The following is a 22500-nucleotide window of genomic DNA, read 5'->3' as shown; positions in this document are numbered from 1 at the left end:
GGATGTTTTGATAATCAGACTCGTATTTAAGCAGGAGGTGAAACTCTGCATGTCGGTACTCACAAGGCCATATTTCAGTCTCTTCTGCCGTGTGTGTGTGCTTAACACGTGATTTATGCGCCGCCACAGCGATTATTAAGCCACGGGGGAAAACCCGCGCCGCCCGCGGTGTGTTTAGTGTAATCACGGCGAGGCCGAGCGCAGGATTAAGCTCCTGTGTTTGTTTGAATATTGGAGTTTAAATGTTTGCGTCGGGCGTCGGCGTTCACGGGAAGAGAAAGTTCCTGTAACTGAATTATGTATACTGAACAAATACTCTGTGTGTGTGTGTGTGTGTGTGTGTGTGTGTGTGTGTGTGTGTGTCCTCAAATCTGCTGATAGTAAAAGAAAACGTGTATGCCGTAGGCCATTAATCAGGCAAGTGATAATATCAGAATATTTAACAGCTAGGGAGGTTGACTAGGTAGGCTGCCTATTTAGGGAAGATAAAGCCGGTCCCATTTACGAGGTTAAATAGAGCACTTATCTTGGACATCTTTGGACCATCTCACTCTCCTGTTCACCGAATGCAACAAACATGGTGCAGGAAATTTCATTATGATTCATTGAAAGATCTTCGTGACTTGTTTCCATGGTTACAGTAAGCTAGGTGACTGATCCTGAACTGATTTTCTGCGATATACGGTGCTGCGAAAAAGTATTTGTCCCATCTTGATTTCGTCTGTGTTTGAGTATCTATCATACTAAATATTAAAAACTTCTCTTAAATGACCAGAATTTAACATGAAACAAAGGCAGCCTGAGGAAGCACAAAATACAGTTTTTAAATGATAATGTCATTTATTGAAGTAAAAAAAGTTCTCCAATACAAACTGGGGCTGTGTGAAAATGTATTTGCCCCCGTAGTTACTAAAAAAATCAATGAAAGTGCATTCATAATGGGGTTCAGCTGGACTAGACACAACCAGGTGTAATTACTGCAAACCCTGTTCAATCAAATCAACACGTGGACAACTTTTTCAACAGCAGGAAGTTAAAACGTCTTACCCAGGAGCGCACTATACCAAAGTTGAAAGGAATTCCAGAAATGGTGAGGAAGAAGGTGATTGAAATACATCAGTCTGGGAAGGGTTACAAAGCTACTTCAAAGACTCTGGGACTTCAAAGAACCACAATGAGAGCCGTTATCTCCAAATGGAAAAACTCAGCACAGTAGTGAACCTTCCCAGAAGTGTCCAACCTTCCAAAATTCCTCCAAGAGCACAGCAACGACTCATCCAGCAAGTCACAAAAGAGCCAAGGACAACATCAAAGGAACGACAGGCCTCTTTTGTATCAATAAAGGTCACTATTCATGACTTCACTATCAGAAAGACACTGGACAAAAATGTCTTCCATGGAAGAGTGGTGAGGTGAAAACCACTGCTAACCCAGAAGAACATTAAGGCTTGCCTGAACACACCTTGATGATCCTCAAACCTTTTGGGAGAATGTTCTGTGGACTGATGAGAAGAAAGTGGAACTGTTTAGAAGCCCGGGATCCCGTTAGATCTGGCGTAAACCAAACACAGAATTCCACAAAAAGATCATCATACCTACGGTCATGCATGGTGGGGGAAGTGTGACGGTGTGGGGATGCTTTGCTGCTTCAGGGCCTGGGCAACTTGCAGTAATTGAGGGAAACATGAATTCTGCTCTCTATAAGAAAATCCTAAAGGAGAATGTCCAGTCTTCAGTCTGTAAGTTGAAACTCGAGAGCGGCTGGATTCTGCAGCAAGACTATGATCCAAAGCGTATCAGTAAGTCCTAGTCCTAGAAGTAAGGGAACGTCTGATCTCCAGTTTTCAGAAGCGTTTGGTTGCAGTTATTGCTGCTAAAGGTGGCACAACCAGATTTTAGTTTAAGGAGGCAATTAGTTTTTCACATGGCTGATAGGTGTTGGATCACTTATTTTGCTTCAATCAAAAATAAATCAATAAAACAGTATTGTGTGTTTGAAGATTGAACACTATTGAGAATGAGATGTACACCAACGCAGGAGAAATGGAAGGAATTAGCGAGTTAAATAGTATTTGTTAGCTAGCCTTAATTACTAAATTAGCTCACTGCGTCGGTTTCAGGTAGTGTTTGATTTGTTAGCTAGTCAACTAACTACGTTGCTCGTATGTCGCAGATGTCACTTTCCAGCTAGCGTTAATTTAGCAAAGTAGTATGCTGTATTCATCTCGGGTAGTGTAGCGGTGTTAGCGGTGTGCAGGTTTGGACGCTCTGGCAGAGGGACGATCGGCTTTGCTAAGCAAGAGAAACTCCATGCCGGAGATGACAAGCTAGGCTGAGAACACTGCTTCCAGACAGGTTGCGTCCACTTTGTCCAGTACTGCTGTGATTTGGGGCAGAACCTGTTGTTGTTGTTGTTGTCGTTGTTGTTGTTGTTGTTTTCTCTGTGTCTGTGTTAATCACGGTCTTGTTTCAGACGAACCGTAGCCGCGGGAGACACGCAATAACGATCTTCTGACCGCTTTCCATAACCGTGTCTGTGTCATACTAAAGAAGTCGAACTGTGTGTGTGTGAGAGATCCAGCATGTGTTAGACGTTTTCCTGTTGTGTGTATAACGCTGGTGAAGAACAGAGTGTATTCTGTGTTCCAGATGTTGCCTCTGTCTTTACGTCTCTCTCTAACACAAACAAATCTGATTATTTATTTCGCTAATAGAAAGACAAACACAAACCCGGATATGAGGTGTGTGAGTGTGTGTGTGTCCATGTGTCCTTGCACTCCTTCCAGCAGCTCTGGGTCGAATTAATCCCAGCTTAAGGTCACAGAGTTAATGTGTCTCTGTGTTTACGACTCAATGTTTTCCCCTTCAACTGAAAGTAAACATGAAAGAAATGATTATTTAACGACTAAACCGTATGAAGGTCAAACACGCACCCACCCCTACGCACTCACACACCGGTACATTACCTATTCATAATGTAACAAGGTTGTTCAGTATGGTGACAGGTACAGAGGCCACGCCTCCTTTCTCTGAGACTGGCGGAAAAGATAGAGGCCACGCCTCCTTTCTCTGAGACTGACAGAAAAGATACAGAGGCCACGCCTCCTTTCACTGAGACTGAAATGAATCTCTTATCCTCTCAGAGCTGTTTTGTTGCAGGTGTTTGTGTTTTGCGTGTTTGTTTATTTGTGTTTGAAGTCTTGTTGCCGTGCAATTCCTCACGTTCACTTCTGATTGGCCGATAAGCGGCAGAAATGCGTGAAAGGCGATAAAACCCCGTCAGATTGTTGAGACGATATGGCAGCCGACGTCTGTAACCAGCACATCACACACACACACCGTCCAAGACGGGAGGGGCGAGAGAGAGAGAGCGCACAGCCAGATTTCTTTCTTCACACTCGCACAAACGTGTGAAAGCGTTACGAGTGCAGAGATAAAAGAGAGAACTGAAAAATTCTGATGAAAGATAAGGTTCAAGTTTCTGAAGAAATGCTTTACAAATTACTTTATAAACGGGATAAAAAAACACGAGAGAAGGGGGCAGAGAGAGAGAAAAGGTTGCAAGGAGTGATGGATGAAAGAATGAATTGATGCAAGAAAGAGAATGAAGAGTGTGTGTGAGAGCTGTAAATAGATGCCTAAGTGTTTAATGATGTGACAAACATTTTAAGAATTTTAAGTTCTCTCTGTCTTTCTCTCTCCGTTTTTGTTTTTCTCTCGCTCTCTTTTTCTTTCTCTCTCTGTCCGTCTCTGTCTCTCTCTCTCTCTCTCTCTGTCCGTCTTTCTCTGTCTCTTTCTCTCTGTGCGTCTCTCTTTCTGTCTCTCTTTCTCTCTGTCCGTCTCTCTTTCTGTCTCTCTTTCTCTCTGTCCGTCTCTGTTTCTGTCTCTCTTTCTCTCTGTCCGTCTCTGTTTCTGTCTCTCTTTCTCTCTGTCCGTCTCTGTCCGTCTTTCTCTCTGTCTGTCTCTCTCTCTCTCTCTCTCTCTCTGTCCGTCTCTGTCTCTCTCTCTCTCTCTCTCTCTCTGTCCGTCTCTTTCTCTGTCTCTCTCTCTCTTTCTCTCTGTGCGTCTCTCTTTCTGTCTCTCTTTCTCTCTCTCTGTCTCTCTCTCCGTCTCCCTCCGTCTTTCTCTCTGTCCATCTCTGTCTCTCTTTCTCTCTCTCTGTCTCTCTCTCTGTCCGTCTCTCTTTCTCTGTCTGTCTCTCTCTTTATCTCTCTCTGTCCATCTCTCTCTCTGTCTCGCTTTCTCTCTCTCTCTCTGTCTCTCTTTCTGTCTCTGTCTGTCTCTCTCTCTGTCTCTCTTTCTCTCTCTCTGTCTGTCTCTCTTTCTGTCTCTGTCTGTCTCTCTCTCTGTCTCTCTTTCTCTCTCTCTGTCTGTCTCTGTCTCTCTCTCTCTTTGTCTCTCTCTGATCTGTTCATTTATTTAAGTATCTAGGTATTTAGAAATACTATTTATGTGATGCAAGAATGATGGACACTTCATGAATGGTTAAAATACAGGATGGTTAAAAGTCAAAGTTTCTCTGTGTCTCTGTGTCTCTGTGTCTAGACTCCACACGGCTCAGAAGGCAATAAAACAGACGCAGGTTACAGTTCAGAAAATCGGGAAAGAGATTGAGGAGAAGCTTAGAACTACAGCAGCCTGTACAGAACGGGTATGAGACACACACACACACACACACACACACACACACACACACACACGCACGCAGTGTAATTCCCCTGTTTTTCAGTGATGATAAAGTACACGCTCTTTACGGTGAGGCCTGTGTGTGGAATGGGTTAGGATTTAGAGTGTGTGTGTGTGTGTGTGTGTGTGTGTGTGTGTGTGTGTGTGTGTGTGTGTGTATATGTGTTGTACAGCTCCTCATAAATATGTCATTAAATCCTCCAGCAGTCGCTCTCTTGTGTTTGGGAGGATTTAGCGGAATATAAAACAAAATCTCCCACGTCTGCGGTTCTGCTCTCTGGATAACGAACGACAAGGAAACGGATAAATAAAAGGAAAGAGAGAAACACAAAACAACGAGGCGGACGAAAAGGAAATCCAAAAGTAGAAGCTAAAAGTAAAGAAACGAAAAGATCCGTTAAAGAGAAAGTGGGAAAGGTCAAAGAGACGCAAAGGGAAATGTTTAAAAAAAACCGTCGAATTGAAACGGGGAAGCAGAAAAGAAAAAAGAGAGAAAACACAATCAACTTTCTTTTTAAGAAAAGAGGAGAGAATTGAAAGAATAGGGGGGGGGGGGGGAATAAAAAGGTCTTTGTAAAATTGGTAAGAAATAAGAAGATGGAAAGATCAACAGAAAGAAAACTAAATGAAGGGAATTAGAAGAAGAAAAAGAATAATAATCTCTGAACGCCGTTAGCTCGCTGTTCAAGCAACGAGAGGAACGGGAAATAATAAAGAAGTAAGAAAAGCGAGAAATATATATAAATAAAAGGGCAAAAACAGAAATGGAATTTTTTTTAAATGAAAAAAGGGGAAAAAACAACAGAATGAGAGTTAAAAATAAACGTATGAACTTGATAAAGATAGAAGTAGCACATTTCTAATAAAATAAAGGAATAATGCACAACACTACTGTAAGTGCCATGCTGTTTATATAAACACACACACACACACACACACACACACACACACACACACACACACACTGCTCAAGGCTGAATTATACCTGCATCTTGCACATACCCGTACACAAGATGGCCGCCGTGTTCACTACATATAGTATCTCGTACTTCCACGTTATTCTAGAGCGCTAACGCTAACCGGATTTTCCAACACGACTACTACTGAAAGCTCTGTTCTGGACCGGTTTTCTGGGTCTTCTAGCTTTATACATGTACAGTGAGGGGTTTAGATTTGAGATGCAGGTCATGACGACGACAGTGTGAAGTTTGAAGAGAGACACGGAGCTCATCAGTGCGTTTAACGTGTGTGTGCGTGTGTGTGTGTGTGTGTGTGTGAGTCGTGCCAACGGTGTCGGCGTTTAGCACGCAAGTGTGTGTCGGGGACGGTGTGTGTATCAGGGCTGATGGAGGCTCTATCACCACTTACACACTGATAAGGAGCACACCATGTTGACTTTGATCCTCATGACCATCATCACCATATCTTCAACATCTTCATCACCGTCATCTTCATCAACACGGATCAAAGAGCTCAGAGTGAGGAAACAACTTTCTCTCTCTCTCTCTCTCTGTGTCTGTGTGTGTGTGTGTGTGTGTGTGTAGAAGAAAGAGCGTGAGTGTATGCAGTTGCGTATCGGTGTGTTACGGAGCGAGGTGGAGAGACAGAGGAAAGCTCTGCTGAGAGAGAGGGAGGCGCTGCAGAAAGAGAGAGTGCTGCTTCAGAAGAAAGGTACACACACACACACACACACACACACACACACACCTGTGAGCGGGGATTTTCCTGAGTCAGCTCAGTCACAGATTAATCCAGATCTGACACGTCCACACATCCTGATTACCCTGGTGCTCAACATACAACACAGCACGGTTATCCAAAAGATACTGGAGTCCTGTCGTCATGGTGACCAGAAAAATATTCGAAATAGTCCCAGTGAGATTATTCTGACCGTGCTGAAGTTGATCATTTTCGTGTCTTTTATTCCTCTTATACCACACGTACGTTTCCGAGAATCTGCGAAGAAGCACGAACTCTTCTGAAGTTACAGCTTCCGACCGTTCGAAAGCGCTGACACCGGAGACTCCTTCCATACACGTTACGTACTCGACATTAGAAAACGTCACCGTAACCACAGTTTTGCGAACGAGCTGTTGCTATAGAAGCGCTAACTTATAACGAGGGCCCGAGATGTGCAGCTGCGCTACGGTCAGAGCCGCTGTTACAGAGAGCTGATCAACACCTGACGACCAATCAGAATCCAGAACTCTACGGCAGCGTGGTTTAAATAAATAATGGGGTGCACGAGTGTGTCGGTTCACCTGGGGAGCAGATGGCACATGACAGAGTTGGCCTCCAAACTCCCCAGACCTCGATCCCCAGAACCCAAACTGATCATGTGACCGCATCAGAGTCTAAAGTCAGGGTGTGTTTTATTCATGTACAATACACACTTGTCTAAAATCCACTCATCACTGCCTGCTGCCATTCAGGTTAATCCTCTTCTTAGAGAGAGAGAGATAGCGTGTGTGAGAGAGAAGGAGAGAGAGAGAGAGAGAGAGAGAGACATTTGATGTTGGCAGGATGTTTGACCACAAGGGCTGGGCTCCATTATCTAAGCACACACACACACACACACACACACACACACACACACACACACACACACACACTCTCAATGATAGGATGATGAGTCAGCAGACTAACATCCCACACTGCATTGTGTTTGAGTGTTTGACAAATTGAGTCTAGTAAACTCAGTTTAGAGACCGAGCAGCCTGTCCTGACTAGCTCTGAGAGACACACACACACACACACACACACAGTGTGGGAATGTAGTCATTAGGGGGGCCCAGACCACCTGCCCGCATCACCAGATGTTTTGCAAATGTAAAGTCTGTTTGTGAAAAGAAAACTGTTAAATGTTCCAACCCAGTCATGGGCCACATCCCAAACCACATATTACTGCACTATAGGGCAAGATAACTAGGGTTCACTCTAACCAACGGGATATTGGTAGCTAGTGAACACCCTTAGCTAGGGGACACTTGAGGTCATGGGACACTGGAGGTTATGGGACACTGGAGCTTAGGGGACACTAGAAGCTAGTGGACACTGGAGGCTATAGGACACGAGGTTAGGGGACACTAGAAGCTAGGGGACACTGGAGGTTAGGGGACACTAGAAGCTAGGGGACACTGGAGGTTAGGGAACACTGGAGGTTAGTTGACACTGGAGGTTATGGGACACTAGACGCTAGAGGACACTGGAGGTTATGGGACACTGGAGGTTAGGGGACACTGGAGGTTAGGGGACACTAGAAGCTAGGGGACACTGGAGGTTAGGGGACACTAGAAGCTAGGGGAAACTGGAGGTTAGGGGACACTGGAGGTTACGGGACACTAGAAGCTAGGGGAAACTGGAGGTTAGGGGACACTGGAAGCTAGAGGACACTGGAGGTTAGGGGACACTATAAGCTAGGGGACATGGAAAGCTAGCGTTGAAAACTAGCTAATGAGTAAACTAGGGGACAGCGAGTACAGTCCTGTTATTGATTATCGAGTAACAACATGATGACATCATCAAAAAGTGACAGCCAAATGTAGATAGTCATGGGCTGTGTCCTATAAAACTGTGTGACTGTACATCTCTCTCCATTTCTGTGTGTGTGTGTCAGTCAGTCTCAGCAGCAACTGTGCCAGTGTTGACGTGTCTAGACATTCCAAATGTGCGTACACACACACACACACACACACACGGTGCTTTGATGCTATAAGGGTGGAATGCTGATGCAGTTAAAGATGGCCGAAGCTGTAAAACACATCGTGATAGATAATCAGTACTGACAGTGTCTCTGTGTCTGATAGAGATCAGCTGTGTGTGTGTGTGTGTGTGTGTGTGTGTGTGTGTGTGTGTGTTTGAGAGAGGGAGATAGAGTTTGTGCTAGAGCCGCTCGGCCGATGTTCTAGTAAGAACACTGGATAACCTGATGATTAGAAAGCTGTGTACATAAGCACTTCATAACACGTGCAGTTAATAGAGTGATACAGACAGTGTACATGACATGAGGGGTGTGTGTGTGTGTGTGTGTGTGCGTGTGTGTGTGTGTTCCAGAGGAGGCGTTCAGCTGTAAACACCAGACTCTGGATTTGGAGCGAGACACTCTCACTGATCTACAGAAGGACAGCACTGCTAAAAGGTCAAACACTCACTCTCAATCACTCTCTCTACATCACTCCATCACTGAATATCACTCTCTCTACATCCCTCCGTCACTGAATATCACTCTCTCTACGTCCCTCCGTCACTGAATATCACTCTCTCTACGTCCCTCCGTCACTGAATATCACTCTCTCTACATCCCTCCGTCACTGAATATCACCCCCTCTACATCCCTCCGTCACTGAATATCACTCTCTCTACATCCCTCCGTCACTGAATATCACTCTCTCTACATCCCTCCGTCACTGAATATCACCCCCTCTACATCCCTCCGTCACTGAATATCACTCTCTCTACATCCCTCCGTCACTGAATATCACTCTCTCTACATCCCTCAGTCACTGAATATCACCCTCTCTACATCCCTCCGTCACTGAATATCACCCCCTCTACATCCCTCCGTCACTGAATATCACCCCCTCTACATCCCTCCGTCACTGAATATCACTCTCTCTACATCCCTCAGTCACTGAATATCACTCTCTCTACATCCCTCCGTCACTGAATATCACTCTCTCTACATCCCTCCGTCACTGAATATCACTCTCTCTACATCCCTCCGTCACTGAATATCACTCTCTCTACATCCCTCCGTCACTGAATATCACTCTCTCTACATCCCTCCGTCACTGAATATCACTCTCTCTACATCCCTCCGTCACTGAATATCACTCTCTCTACATCCCTCCGTCACTGAATATCACCCCCTCTACATCCCTCCGTCACTGAATATCACTCTCTCTACATCCCTCAGTCACTGAATATCACTCTCTCTACATCCCTCCGTCACTGAATATCACTCTCTCTACATCACTCCGTCACTGAATATCACTCTCTCTACATCACTCCGTCACTGAATATCACTCTCTCTACATCACTCCGTCACTGAATATCACTCTCTCTACATCACTCCGTCACTGAATATCACTCTCTCTACATCACTCCGTCACTGAATATCACTCTCTCTACATCACTCCGTCACTGAATATCACTCTCTCTACGTCCCTCTGTCACTGAATATCACTCTCTCTACATCCCTCCGTCACTGAATATCACTCTCTACATCCCTCCGTCACTGAATATCACTCTCTATACATCACTCCATCACTCTCAATCACCCCCTCTACATCCCTCCGTCACTGAATATCACTCTCTCTACATCCCTCCGTCACTGAATATCACTCTACATCCCTCTGTCACTGAATATCACTCTTTACATCCCTCCGTCACTGAATATCACTCTCTCTACATCACTCCGTCACTGAATATCACTCTCTCTACATCACTCCGTCACTGAATATCACTCTCTCTACATCCCTCCGTCACTGAATATCACTTTCTACATCCCTCCATCACTCTCCGTCACTCTCTCTACATCCCTCTGTCACTGAATATCACTCTCTCTACATCCCTCCGTCACTGAATATCACTTTCTACATCCCTCCATCACTCTCCGTCACTCTCTCTACATCCCTCTGTCACTGAATATCACTCTCTCTACATCCCTCCGTCACTGAATATCACTCTCTCTACATCCCTCCGTCACTGAATATCACTCTCTCTACATCCCTCTGTCACTGAATATCACTCTCTCTACATCCCTCCGTCACTGAATATCACTTTCTACATCCCTCCATCACTCTCCGTCACTCTCTCTACATTCCTCTGTCACTGAATATCACTCTATTACTCTATATTGCTCCGTATTGCTATTTGTGTGCTAAATATCAAAAATGTGTGTGCGCGTGTTCTGCTCAACAGAGAGCTGTTCCTGAAGTCCAGCGCTCAGCTCACGTTCCGCTGTCGTCAGCTCCTCTCTGAACTCTCCTACATCTACCCCATCGACACAGTGAGACACACACGCTCGCACACACACACGCACACACGCACGGACTCATGAGTTAAAACCTGAATGCATTGTTTGTTATTTACAGAACAGTCAGTCGGACTTTGTGATCTGTGGTGTGAAACTGCCAAACTCTGAAGACTTTCAAGGTAAACTTAAATGTGTGTGTGTGTGTGTGTGTGTGTGTGTGTGTGCGCTCACTGATTGTGTTTGCATTCAGAGTGCAAATTAGCAGCAACAATCACACAACCCCGCCCAAATTAACACTGTAACCAATCACACAGCAGGCCCCGCCCAAAATAAGTAACACTAACCAATCACACAGCAGGCCCCGCCCAAAATGAACAACAGTGTAACCAGTCACACAGCAGGTGTGATTTGAAACACAACCGTAGTTTATTCTGTTGTTTACCACATGTGATGACATAAACATCGACATGGTGAATAAACACTGGACACACAGGGCCGCCATTTTTGACTAAAATAGTAGATCTCTGGCCTTTAGTGTTATTCTGCTCTCTAGCATATTTTCCCTGAGGCAAAGCAGAGTTACCCAATGTGGCCAGGCAGCAATGACTGTGTGTGTGTGTGTGTGTGTGTGTGGCGGAAAATCAGATGCGGGGTTTCAGGGTTTCCCTCCTGCAGTGAAGCATGACTTCAAAGAGTTTGGAGAAGGTAATGGACGCCAGGTTTAGCTATTTGTGCACGCACACACACATTCAAAAACATCCCTCTCTTGCCAGCCTCCACCCGAGTCTAACACATAGTGATATTTGATGCGTTGAATAAATACGGTTGTTGTTGTTATTATTATTATTATTATTATTATTATTATTATTATTCTTTTTATTAAAGTGTGCTGCATTCACTCGCTGATGGTAAAAAAAAACGACTCGCCATGCTTAACGTGGCCCTCAGACGGTCACGGAGGTGTTGCCATGGTGATTCGCTGGGTTTTATTTCAAACAGGACCCTACTGTAGAGTCACGGATGAAGAGCGGAGAAGGGACTTGGCGTGTTCGTTTCCCTGCGGCAGAAAAGACGACAGGAGGGACTTAATCGAAAACAAACGCGCGTTCACGCTTCATTACGTCCCGTCAGCTCTCAGGCGTGTTTTAGCGGTTTGGTGTTTGTTACGGGATCAGATTCAACGGAACGCACCAAAAATTCCACTACTAATCACATTCCACGAAAAAAAAAAATATATATCCATTTTCCCTCTTGTTACTGTTGTCGAGAAATTAATTTTGGAGGTGGAGCCTAAAATGACCATCAACTAGTGTGTGAATGTCCATGTATTTATTTATTTATTCAATGAATGTGATTTACAAATGGAAATTTTATTTTATGTAGAAATTCATCAAACTCCAAAGACCCGTTCAGTTAAATAGCTGTGCTCACTCAGCAGTTCCAGTGGACCTAAATATACTGCCAGGACGACTTCTAAGCCCCGCCCACTATGCGAATAAGGAGCGAGAATGTATTTATTTTTTATGTTTAATTTAGAGTGTACTGTGTATTCTGTAGGTGTTAGCAGCTAATATCACTGATTTGTGTACTCCTAGTGTACTCCGCTATACCACTGATTACGCCCACTTCACCAAGATTAGCTCCGCCCACTTAGCACTGAATGGTCACTCAGTGTAGCAACGTTCACTTTATTGGGACTCGGACGATACAGCCTTTGTATTAGTGAGGTAATTGTGTGTGTGTGTGTGTGTGGGGTCGAAGTAAAGGCCCGTTGGCGCTGGAGAACGGATAATAAAACTCGCGATGTTCTGAAGCAGAAGGGAAATGGCTTTTTTTTATTACTTACAAGCTCAGAACATCGTTAAGCATCACTCTGTATCCAGATTAAACATTCCAGAGATAAAGAACGACCAAACACTTGATTTCCTCCTTTTAGTCGAGCACTGCTTAAAGGCAGTTACCCGGGAGGTCATGTGATCATGCGCGTGTGTGTGTGTGTGTGTGTGTGTGTGTGTGTGTGTGTTTAAATTGTATGTCATTATTTTGGAAGTGCATGCTGTTTGATTACAGGTTGCTAAACCCTGACATTAGCCTCCAGCGTTGGCATCACACCTGTTTAGAGAAGCAAGTTACTCTGGCTGCGTTTCTGCACGCTGACGTCGTGCGCACTAAAATGAGCAACACGAACCGGCTGACCTGCTGTGTTTCGATAAAATATAAAGAGTAAGGATGAAAAAAAAATAATAAAATAATCGGGCTGATCTGGAGTCATGCTCCGTCCCAAATCTCAGATTTTTGCCCCAGCTAGTGTGTCAGTGCACCTGGTTTGGCGTCCCAAATCTCATACTTTTGACCTAAATAGTGTGCCAAAACAACACGCCAGAAAACTCAACATGTCTACACTTTAGTCTCTACAGGACTAAGATTGAAGTGCACTGGTTTTGGTGTCAGGCTCCGTCCCAAATCTCAGACTTGTACTCTAAAGAGGATACATATTTCTACCATTTATATAGTGTGCCAAAACAGCAGTCCAGAAAAGTCACCATGTCTACATTTTAATCTGTGCAGCACTGGGATTGACCCACACTGTTTCGGAGTCAGGTCGTGTCCCGAATCTCACACTTCTCCCCTATGTAATATCGTAGCATAGCGATCCTTTCGTTACCCATCATTCCCTGTAACAAACCTGCCCTGTGTTGTCATTTCTCTCTTCAGCAAAGGATGATGGGAGTCTTGCGGTTGCCCTTGGCTACACGGCGCACCTGGTGTTGATGATTTCCTGCTTCCTGCAGATTCCACTCAGGTATCCCATCATGCACCGGGGCTCTCGCTCGTCCGTCCGAGACACCATCACCGACAAGCTCAGCGAGAAAGAGAGAGAGTAAGAACTTCCTCACGCTAATCACACACTCCTCCTCTTCCTCATTGGGTGTTTACTTTCAAACATTATGCTAATCATATGCAAATTTATAATAACACTGCTTTTCTCTGTTTATTTGCTGGTTGGTGATTTGACAATGATTCGTTCATCAATGCATGCACTTGCTTGCCGTCTCGTTGATCCGCTCACTGACTCACCGATTGATTCGTTTGCGGATTGATTCTTGCATTCACTGACTCACTGATTCAGTCACTGACTGATTTGTTAATTCATTCACCTGTGCACTGTTTCACTGATTCAGTTGTGGTGATTTGCATCATTTCATTTGTTTGCTGAGTCACTGATTCACCGATTCATCTGCTTACCGATTTGCTTTATTGCTGACTGACTGATTCATTCATTCATTGACTCACTGATGTGATTTATGTTCTTACCGACTCAATCTGTTTGTTGATTCGCTGAGTCACTTGTTCATTTGACTCAGTGATTCACGTTTTTACTGCTGTTTATGTAACGGGTTCCTTTTTCACGAAACACTGACATTTGTTGCTGTGTCGAAAGTCGCTGCGTTTTTAAATGTCCACAATTTTCAATATTTTATTTGGTAGCTTGAACTTTGTGCGTGCATGCGTGCGTGTGTAAAATCCACGTCCACCTGTCCATTTGGGCACAACTTAAACATATCTTACACACCACAGACATTCCACTTTCATCTTTCCTGCCCTGTCTTTTCTCCATTTCCACTCTTTCATCTCTCTCTCTCTCTCTCTCTCTCTCTCTCTCTCTCTCTCTCTCTCTCTCTCTCTCTCTCTCTCTCTCTCCTTTTATCTGTCTGTCTCACTTTGGCAGATTTACTATGGCCCAATCGAGTACAGGAGATAAATAATTCTGAGAAGGTCCAGTATGTGAACAAGGTTCTGCACCCGCCGTGTGTGTGTGATCTCACCTGTAAAATCAAACTTTTAGGCTGATAGTTTTAGCGTACGTTTAGAAATGTTTGAGAAACACCTTTAAAGCGTCTCTAAGTGGCCGACCCCGAGTCCTGACTCATAACCGATCAGATTTACAGCTGTGTTTTCCTCTCTGAGGTGTGTGTGTGTGTGGGCGAGGTTACACCACTTCAATCAGCCAAGACGTTAATTTTGCGCAGGATCTACAAGGCTGTCAGGTAAATAACTAAAACTCCATTAACGGAGCCACAGAAAATGCTTTTAGAGCCGTCCAGAATAAACCCAGTGCCCGTGGGTATTTTTATCTTTGTTTTATTCTCTAATAAAAGCGTGGCATGCTGTTCGGTCCTGTTTTGATTACACGCTTGTTTTTCGGATGTGGATGTGATGACGTGGTTGCCACGGAGACCAGTACACAGCACGTCAGATTTGCCCTTCGGAGTCCGGAGACGTTAATTTTTAGCGCCCGTGCGATACGTAATTTACCCCTCGGCCCACATTCCCTTCGCTCAGACGTCTGCCTCGGTGCGTGTTGGCACAGCACGTGAAGCACGCGAGCGTCTCCGCCTGCGCCGTGATTACACGTTTTACAAATCGTACACTTCACATTCCACACGTTCTGATGCTGAAAAGCCCCTAAATGAACACGTCGTTAAAATGTGATGCGTGTGATCCGGGTCAGAGGCATGCGCTCTGCCTCTACAGGTGAGGAATTAAATAATTCATCAGACGTGTGGTGTTTATTATAGCGTTTAGATTTATGTCCTGGAGCGTTTTAGCTAAGACACGATCTAAGACATGCTAACACGCTACTCTCTGATTCACTCATTTGTTCGCTTACCGGTTAACTATCTGTCCCTGAATCACTCAGACTCGTTTGATGACTGATTCAGAAAGCGTCAGGAAGAGTGCAAGCAGTCAGCAAGTGAATCAGCAATGAAACAGCTCACTGAGTCAGTCAGAAAATTAGTTATTACCGACTCACTGATGTCTTTACAGACTCATTTATTTATTTTTGTTTGTTTGTTTGTTTGTTTGTTTGTTTGTTTGCTGGCTGGTTCACTCATTTTTCCGATTCACTGATTCATGATTCACAGAATCTCTAATTCATTTAAAAGAATCATTCAGTCAGCTGTTTCTTTACTGATTCACTCATGTATTTACTCACTGAGTCACTTATTTATTGACTCACTCACTTTTTATGACTCATTTGTTTGCCCTCTTTCTTCCAAGCTGGATGACTCATTTATTCCGAAGCAGAACCCGACCCAAATCAGACCCAGATCCGGCTGTGTGTTAGTGTAGAGTTGTAAAACAGGTGTGTGTGATGACGAGTCGCGAGTCTGAGTGTGATGTAGGAGTGTCAGTGCAGAATAAACTCTCCAACCGTTAGTGAGTTACACAACTCAATCTGAGTCTGGATTTATTCAGTCTGACTGTCTGGCCATTAGTGTGTGTGTGTGTGTGTGTGTGTGTGTGTGTGTTATGTGTTTGTAGACACTAAGCAGTGCACCATTAGAACCAGCTGTGTGTGTAATATTGAGCCTGCTGTTTGTTCTTACCAACTTAATGTCTGTGTGTATGACAGAAAGAGGTGTGTGTGAAAGCTAGTGGCTGTCAGGTGCAGGTATGGGGTGAGTGTGTGAGTTGATCAGGTGGTTGTGAGCAGAACCTGAATGTTTAGCAGTGATGCATTAAAGCTGCCTCGTTAGTGTGAGATAGAAACGATCTAACCTTCTAATTATCCTACACCTCCATTTGTCTCTCTCTGTCTGTCTGTCCCCATCCCCCCCCCCCCCCCCCCCCCCAGTCTTGAGGTGGATGTTGCCAAACGAGGGAGTGAAGGGGAGTGAAGCAGGATCTCGCTCCTTAGCCCCAGTCAGGTGTCAGTGATCAGGCCTGTGTGTCAGAATGACCTTTGACCCCACCTCCCAGGCAGTGTTTGGGATTTCTCTTCCCTCTGGCAGCACGTGTGCATGCGTGTGTGTGTGTACGGCGTCTGGAACGATGTGTGTGAGGACGCCACACACCCCGTCTGAGGGTCATTAAACTGTCAGGGAGGCGGGGCTGGCAAGGACGAGTGAGGTGTGAGCTGATGAGTGTCTCTCAGGCAGCTGATAATGGTGTGAGGGTGATGCACGAGCGAGCTCTGCGCTCCGAGAAGCTTTTAGTGGGGATTTCTCAGGATCTGGACATCACTACGAGGATTTCTCTCCTTCCTGATGGTGCGCCGCCGCTAGTTTTCTCCCCCCTTACCGACGTGCGCTGGCCCTGCCGCACATGTACAGTGTCTCTTTTAAACACAACTCTATTTATTCACAACTCAACTCCTCTATTCACATTTCAACATTTCACCATTTGTGGGCGTGTCCCGGTTGTTGAATGGGATTTGATAAAACATGTACCAGCGTTTAAGTGAAGGGTTTTTTTTTTTTTTTTGCTTGTAGTTGGGTTTGCTATCTGAACTTAGTGTTAACTAGTTAAATTGTTTACTAGCTCTAATGTGAACTCGCTAGCTGTTTCACAGTGTTGGGGAAAATCTGATTGGAAGAACAGGATTTTAAAAAATTCTCCTCCAAACACCAACATCCACGATCCGATCTCAGCATCCCAACCATGAATGATTTCTCAAACATCAGCAGCGTTAAATATCAAACACCAGCGTTCCTCAAATACAGACAACTTTCAAACATCAACACGAACAGCAGCGTGCTCCCTGTGAACACCAGCAGTTTCTCGCAGGTCAGAGGTCACGATGCAAAAGCTTTATATCTTGTTTCTAAACTCACTTTTTTCTAATCAGCACCGCCGCTTCTTGCTCAACTTAAAGATAGAAATTCCTTTTTTCACCCAATATCACCAACGTGGCTGATCTGTGGCGTAAAGACCGCACAGGCTCCGCCCACACCGATCAGGAGAGCGGGGTTTTATCATGTTTTCATCTCAGACCGTGGTATCAAACTGGCATCGCTTAATATTTTTGGGTTTTATTCACTTCAATCTGTGTTAAACGTGACGGACGGAGTCGGAGAAATACCGAACATCAAGCGTCATCAGTCTATCACAACGCGTACCGTCGTTTTACATTCTTTTATACATGTCGGGATATAAAATGTCAGCTAGAGTCAGCCACGGCTTTTTATTTTATTTTTAAAAAGTTTTATTAACATATAGCTGAATGAAGTCCAATCCGATTTTTTTTCTGCTTGTGACTCTTTCCACGGTGCTTTAGCTTAAACACAGACTTGTAAACAAAAAAAGAAACCTGTGCAGCAGACATCTGTATCTCCCTCTCCCAGTCTCTCTCTCTCTCTCTTTATTTTCCCTTTCTTGTCATTTTCAGTTGTGTAGTAATAAATGGGATGGACACACACACACACACACACACACACACACACACACACACACACACACACGCACTCGTATCCTAACCTCTCTTTCCTTAACGTACCCTTGTTTGGAATCCGGGATGTTTCCTCCTCGTTGCCCCCCCGGTACATTCTTGCAGTGCAGTGGGCTCTAACCACATGTTGCTGCCATATTCCTCCTCTCTGCTGAGATGTGATCCAGATGTCTTGTGGGTAATCGAGTCCAGAACGTGGCCCGCTTTAGTGCAGCTGCTCGTTCATCGTGTTATTCTACCGATCACTCTGAAACGATCCACTTTAACGAGAGTGAAAAAAACGACAAGCTGATTGACACATTGCTGCATGAGCACGGTCTCTAAATACCACTACAGAGAGACTGGAGAGAGAGAGAGAGAATCTGAAACTGAGAGACAGGAGAGGGTGGAGGGTAGAGACAGACAGACCGGAGACAGGGAGAGAGACTAGAGAGAGAATCTGGATCGGAGAGAGACGGGAGACTGGGAGAGAGACGGGAGACTGGGAGAGAGACGGGAGACTGGGAGAGAGACGGGAGACTGGGAGAGAGACGAGAGACGGGAGACTGGGAGAGAGACGGGAGACTGGGAGAGAGATGAGAGTGGAGTGGGAGGGAGACGGGAGACTGGGAGAGAGACTGGAGTGGAGACTGAGAGAGACGGGAGTGGCGGGGGGGGACTGACCGTGGAGTGGGAGAGAGACTGGAGTGGAGTGGGAGAGAGACAGGAGTGAAGTGTGAGAGAGAGTATTGAGTGGGGTGGGAGAGAGACGGGAGACTGGGAGAGAGACGGGAGACTGGGAGAGAGACGGGAGACTGGGAGAGAGACGGGAGACTGGGAGAGAGATGGGAGTGGAGACTGAGAGAGACGGGAGTGGGGGGGGGGGCTGACCGTGGAGTGGGAGAGAGACTGGAGTGGAGTGGGAGAGAGACAGGAGTGAAGTGTGAGAGAGAGTATTGAGTGGGGTGGGAGAGAGAGTGGGGTGGGAGAGAGACGGGAGACTGAGAGAGACGGGAGTGGAGTGGAAGAGAGACGGGAGACAGAGAGACTGGAGTGGGAGGGAGACTGAGAGAGACTGGAGTGGGAGGGAGACTGAGAGAGACGGGAGTGGAGTGGAAGAGAGACGGGAGACAGAGAGACTGGAGTGGGAGGGAGACTGAGAGAGACTGGAGTGGGAGGGAGACACAGAGACTGGAGTGGGAGGGAGACACAGAGAGACGGGAGTTTGAGGGAGACACAGAGAGACTGGAGTGGGAGGGAGACTGAGAGAGACTGGAGTGGGAGGGAGACTGAGAGAGACGGGAGTGGGAGGGAGACACAGAGACTGGAGTGGGAGGGAGACACAGAGAGACGGGAGTGGGAGGGAGACAGAGAGACAGGAGATCAGTTCCAGTTAATGCACTGCTGAGTGCTGGATTGTGATTGGTCGACAGGTGTTGATTAGTTTTCTATAACAGCGGCTCTGACAGTAGCGCATCTGCACACCACAGCTTTATATTAATCGTTCTAATACTTTATCGTTTCTATAGTAACGGCTCATTTACAGGAACGTGTACACTACTGGTTGATCAGGTGAAGTTTTCTGTAAATGTAACATTTTTTACAGAAGGAGTCTCCAGTGTCGGCTCTGTGTAACAGTCAGACGTAAAGCTGTAGCTTTTCCCACATCTTCAGGACAGAAGAGTTTACACGTCTGGGCGGTTTCTCACGGACACGACGAGCTGCGTTTTTTATCCTATTAACCTGAAGAGATAGAATAACGAGAGCTGCGTCCTGAACAGCCTTTAAAGGCTGCCTATTTAGGGCCCTAGTGCGCCGCGTTTCGATGGGAGGATGATGACTGTGTTAGGAGTGAACATGTTAGCATGTGAATCTTCCCTCCTTCTTCTCTCTCTCTCTCTCTCTCTCTCTCTCTCTCTCTCCATCTTTTCTAGATTCTAATGCAGTAAAGCTGCTCGGCATGACTTTACCACTTAATACTGAACTTCTGCTTTCACTGGAAAAACTCCCACACCGCTAACCGTTAGCCTTGTGCTGAAAACGAATTCTCCATCTTACAGAACGTCCTCATTAACACAGTCCAGCTCGAGAACTGGCAGTGTGGAGAAACATCTCACACGTTTATACTGAGTACTGGCCTCCTTCACTCAGACTGACACACAGGCCACGCCTCCTTCACGCAGACTGACACACAGGCCACGCCTCCTTCACTCAGACTGCCCCACAGGCCACGCCTCCTTCATGCAGACTGCCCCACAGGCCACGCCTCCTTCACGCAGACTGACACTCAGGCCACGCCTCCTTCACGCAGACTGACCCACAGGCCACGCCTCCTTCACGCAGACTGACCCACAGGCCACGCCTCCTTCACTCAGACTGACCCACAGGCCACGCCTCCTTCACTCAGGCTGACCCACAGGCCGCGCCTCCTTCACTCAGGCTGACACACAGGCCGCACCTCCTTGGCGTAGACTGGCACTGGGGCCACACCTCTTCATTAAACCATCTGTCACTTTGACCTCAAAGTTCTTCTGAATTAGTTCGATAAATAAATTAAAGTGTGTGTGTGTGTTTCAGGTTCCCTCTTTATCCACGCGGAGAGAGATTCCACTTCGAGTACGGTGTTTACCTGCTCAACAAGAACATCGCTCAGGTAACACACACACACACACACACACACACAAAAGCTTCTAGTAGACATACAGCAGGCTTCACTTCAAGTTGTAAACACGGAATGTGTCATGCCATTTTATGTAGTTGCCCTGTGTGTGTGTGTGTGTGTGTGTGTGTGTGTGTGTGTGTGTGTGTGTGTGTGTCCGTTAATGGCCTGCACTTCCTCTTCACTGTGCACTTTTGGGACTGTGTTTAATGAACCATCTTTGAAGTAGTTACTAACACACACACACACACACACACACACACACACACACACACACACACACACACAGTGACGGGCTGAAACATACTTGGCAGTGAACGAATCCCTGACTATTAGCTCATTCAGCTGCTGTGGGATGGAAACCATATGAACACACACATGCACGCGCGCACACACACACACACACACACACACACACACACACACACACACACAGCAGAGCGCTCTCAGTCTATTAGCTTCTGTTTTCATGTTGATGTTGTTTATGTATTAACACACTGTATATATTTACGACTAATACTCGTTTCTGATTGGCCGGCTGGAGCATGTGTTATCGTTTCGTCGATCCAATCTTCAGTCAAATCTCAGCTCGACATGTCTGATATTATGTTGTACAGTAACCATGCCAACGGCCCTAAACATCACCTCTAGGCTAGGACAGTGTTTGTGCTTTGCTAAACAGCACGGAGAAAAATGAGAGACATGGATTTGCGCAGATCCAGTGATTTACGTTCCGGACGTAACCATGGCAACAAACGCTCCGTCATAAAGCGTCAGGGTGTTCTTCACCTCCGCCTCGTCCTCTCTTCTTTAAGTCTCGCGTGTGGTTTTATTTTATATCATTCCTGTCTCCTCATATATGTCGAGGTTACGTATGGATAAAAACGAATAAATAAACTGATAACAGTGAGAGAGAGAGAGAGAGAACAGGAAGACGTGAGATGGAGGGGAAAAGAGAGAGATGGTGGGGAAAGTGGATTAAAGTGGAGAAACAGACAAAGAAAAGAGATGGATGGCTGTAGGGAGAAATGACTGAAGGAGAGGGAGACTGAGAGAGACGTGACGGAAGGAGAGGGAGACGGAGAGAGAGACGTGACGGAAGGAGAGGGAGACGGAGAGAGAGACGTGACGGAAGGAGAGGGAGACGGAGAGAGACGTGACGGAAGGAGAGGGAGACGGAGAGAGACGTGACGGAAGGAGAGGGAGACGGAGAGAGACGTGACGGAAGGAGAGGGAGACGGAGAGAGAGACGTGACGGAAGGAGAGGGAGACGGAGAGAGACGTGACGGAAGGAGAGGGAGACGGAGAGAGACGTGACGGAAGGAGAGGGAGACGGAGAGAGACGTGACGGAAGGAGAGGGAGACGGAGAGAGACGAGACGGAAGGAGAGGGAGACGGAGAGAGAGACGAGACGGAAGGAGAGGGAGACGGAGAGAGAGACGTGACGGAAGGAGAGGGAGACGGAGAGAGAGACGTGACGGAAGGAGAGGGAGACGGAGAGAGAGACGTGACGGAAGGAGAGGGAGACGGAGAGAGAGACGTGACGGAAGGAGAGGGAGACGGAGAGAGAGACGTGACGGAAGGAGAGGGAGACGGAGAGAGAGACGTGACGGAAGGAGAGGGAGACGGAGAGAGAGACGAGACGGAAGGAGAGGGAGACGGAGAGAGAGACGTGACGGAAGGAGAGGGAGACGGAGAGATGGAGAGATGGAGAAGACGAAACACTGATAGTCTGGTAAAAGCCGTGCGTGCGCGCGTGCGTGTGCGTGCTCCCACTAGGAACCTCCTACCGTAAGTATCTAAAAGGAGATCTCCACAGTTCCTGGATAAACTCATCCAAGTGGATCGATAGCTCCATAAGTATTGGCACCCTTTGCTGTAAACGAGTGATATTTTGGACTTGTTTATTTCTCTCGGTTCTGCCTTTATTTGTGTTTAGAGAGGGAGTGAGGAGGCGGAAAGCAA

General features: G+C 46.1%; 1 protein-coding gene across 5 annotated transcripts in view; it reads left to right on the top strand.

The window, feature by feature from the left end:
- Positions 1-22500, top strand: part of uvrag (UV radiation resistance associated gene) — a 60505-nt gene that overhangs the window by 13156 nt on the left and 24849 nt on the right. For all 5 annotated transcript variants that reach the window (XM_053686611.1, XM_053686610.1, XM_053686613.1 and 2 more), the window contains 7 exons: positions 4546-4651; positions 6231-6357; positions 8740-8824; positions 10609-10696; positions 10782-10842; positions 13379-13544; positions 20454-20529. In XM_053686611.1, the coding sequence (XP_053542586.1) occupies positions 4546-4651; positions 6231-6357; positions 8740-8824; positions 10609-10696; positions 10782-10842; positions 13379-13544; positions 20454-20529 (709 nt within the window). The remainder of the gene's footprint in view (positions 1-4545; positions 4652-6230; positions 6358-8739; positions 8825-10608; positions 10697-10781; positions 10843-13378; positions 13545-20453; positions 20530-22500) is intronic.

Source organism: Ictalurus punctatus, chromosome 16, assembly GCF_001660625.3.
Source record: "Ictalurus punctatus breed USDA103 chromosome 16, Coco_2.0, whole genome shotgun sequence".
Lineage (NCBI taxonomy): Eukaryota > Metazoa > Chordata > Actinopteri > Siluriformes > Ictaluridae > Ictalurus > Ictalurus punctatus.
Note: the sequence above shows the minus strand (reverse complement) of the source record. Positions and strands in the feature narration are given on the sequence as shown.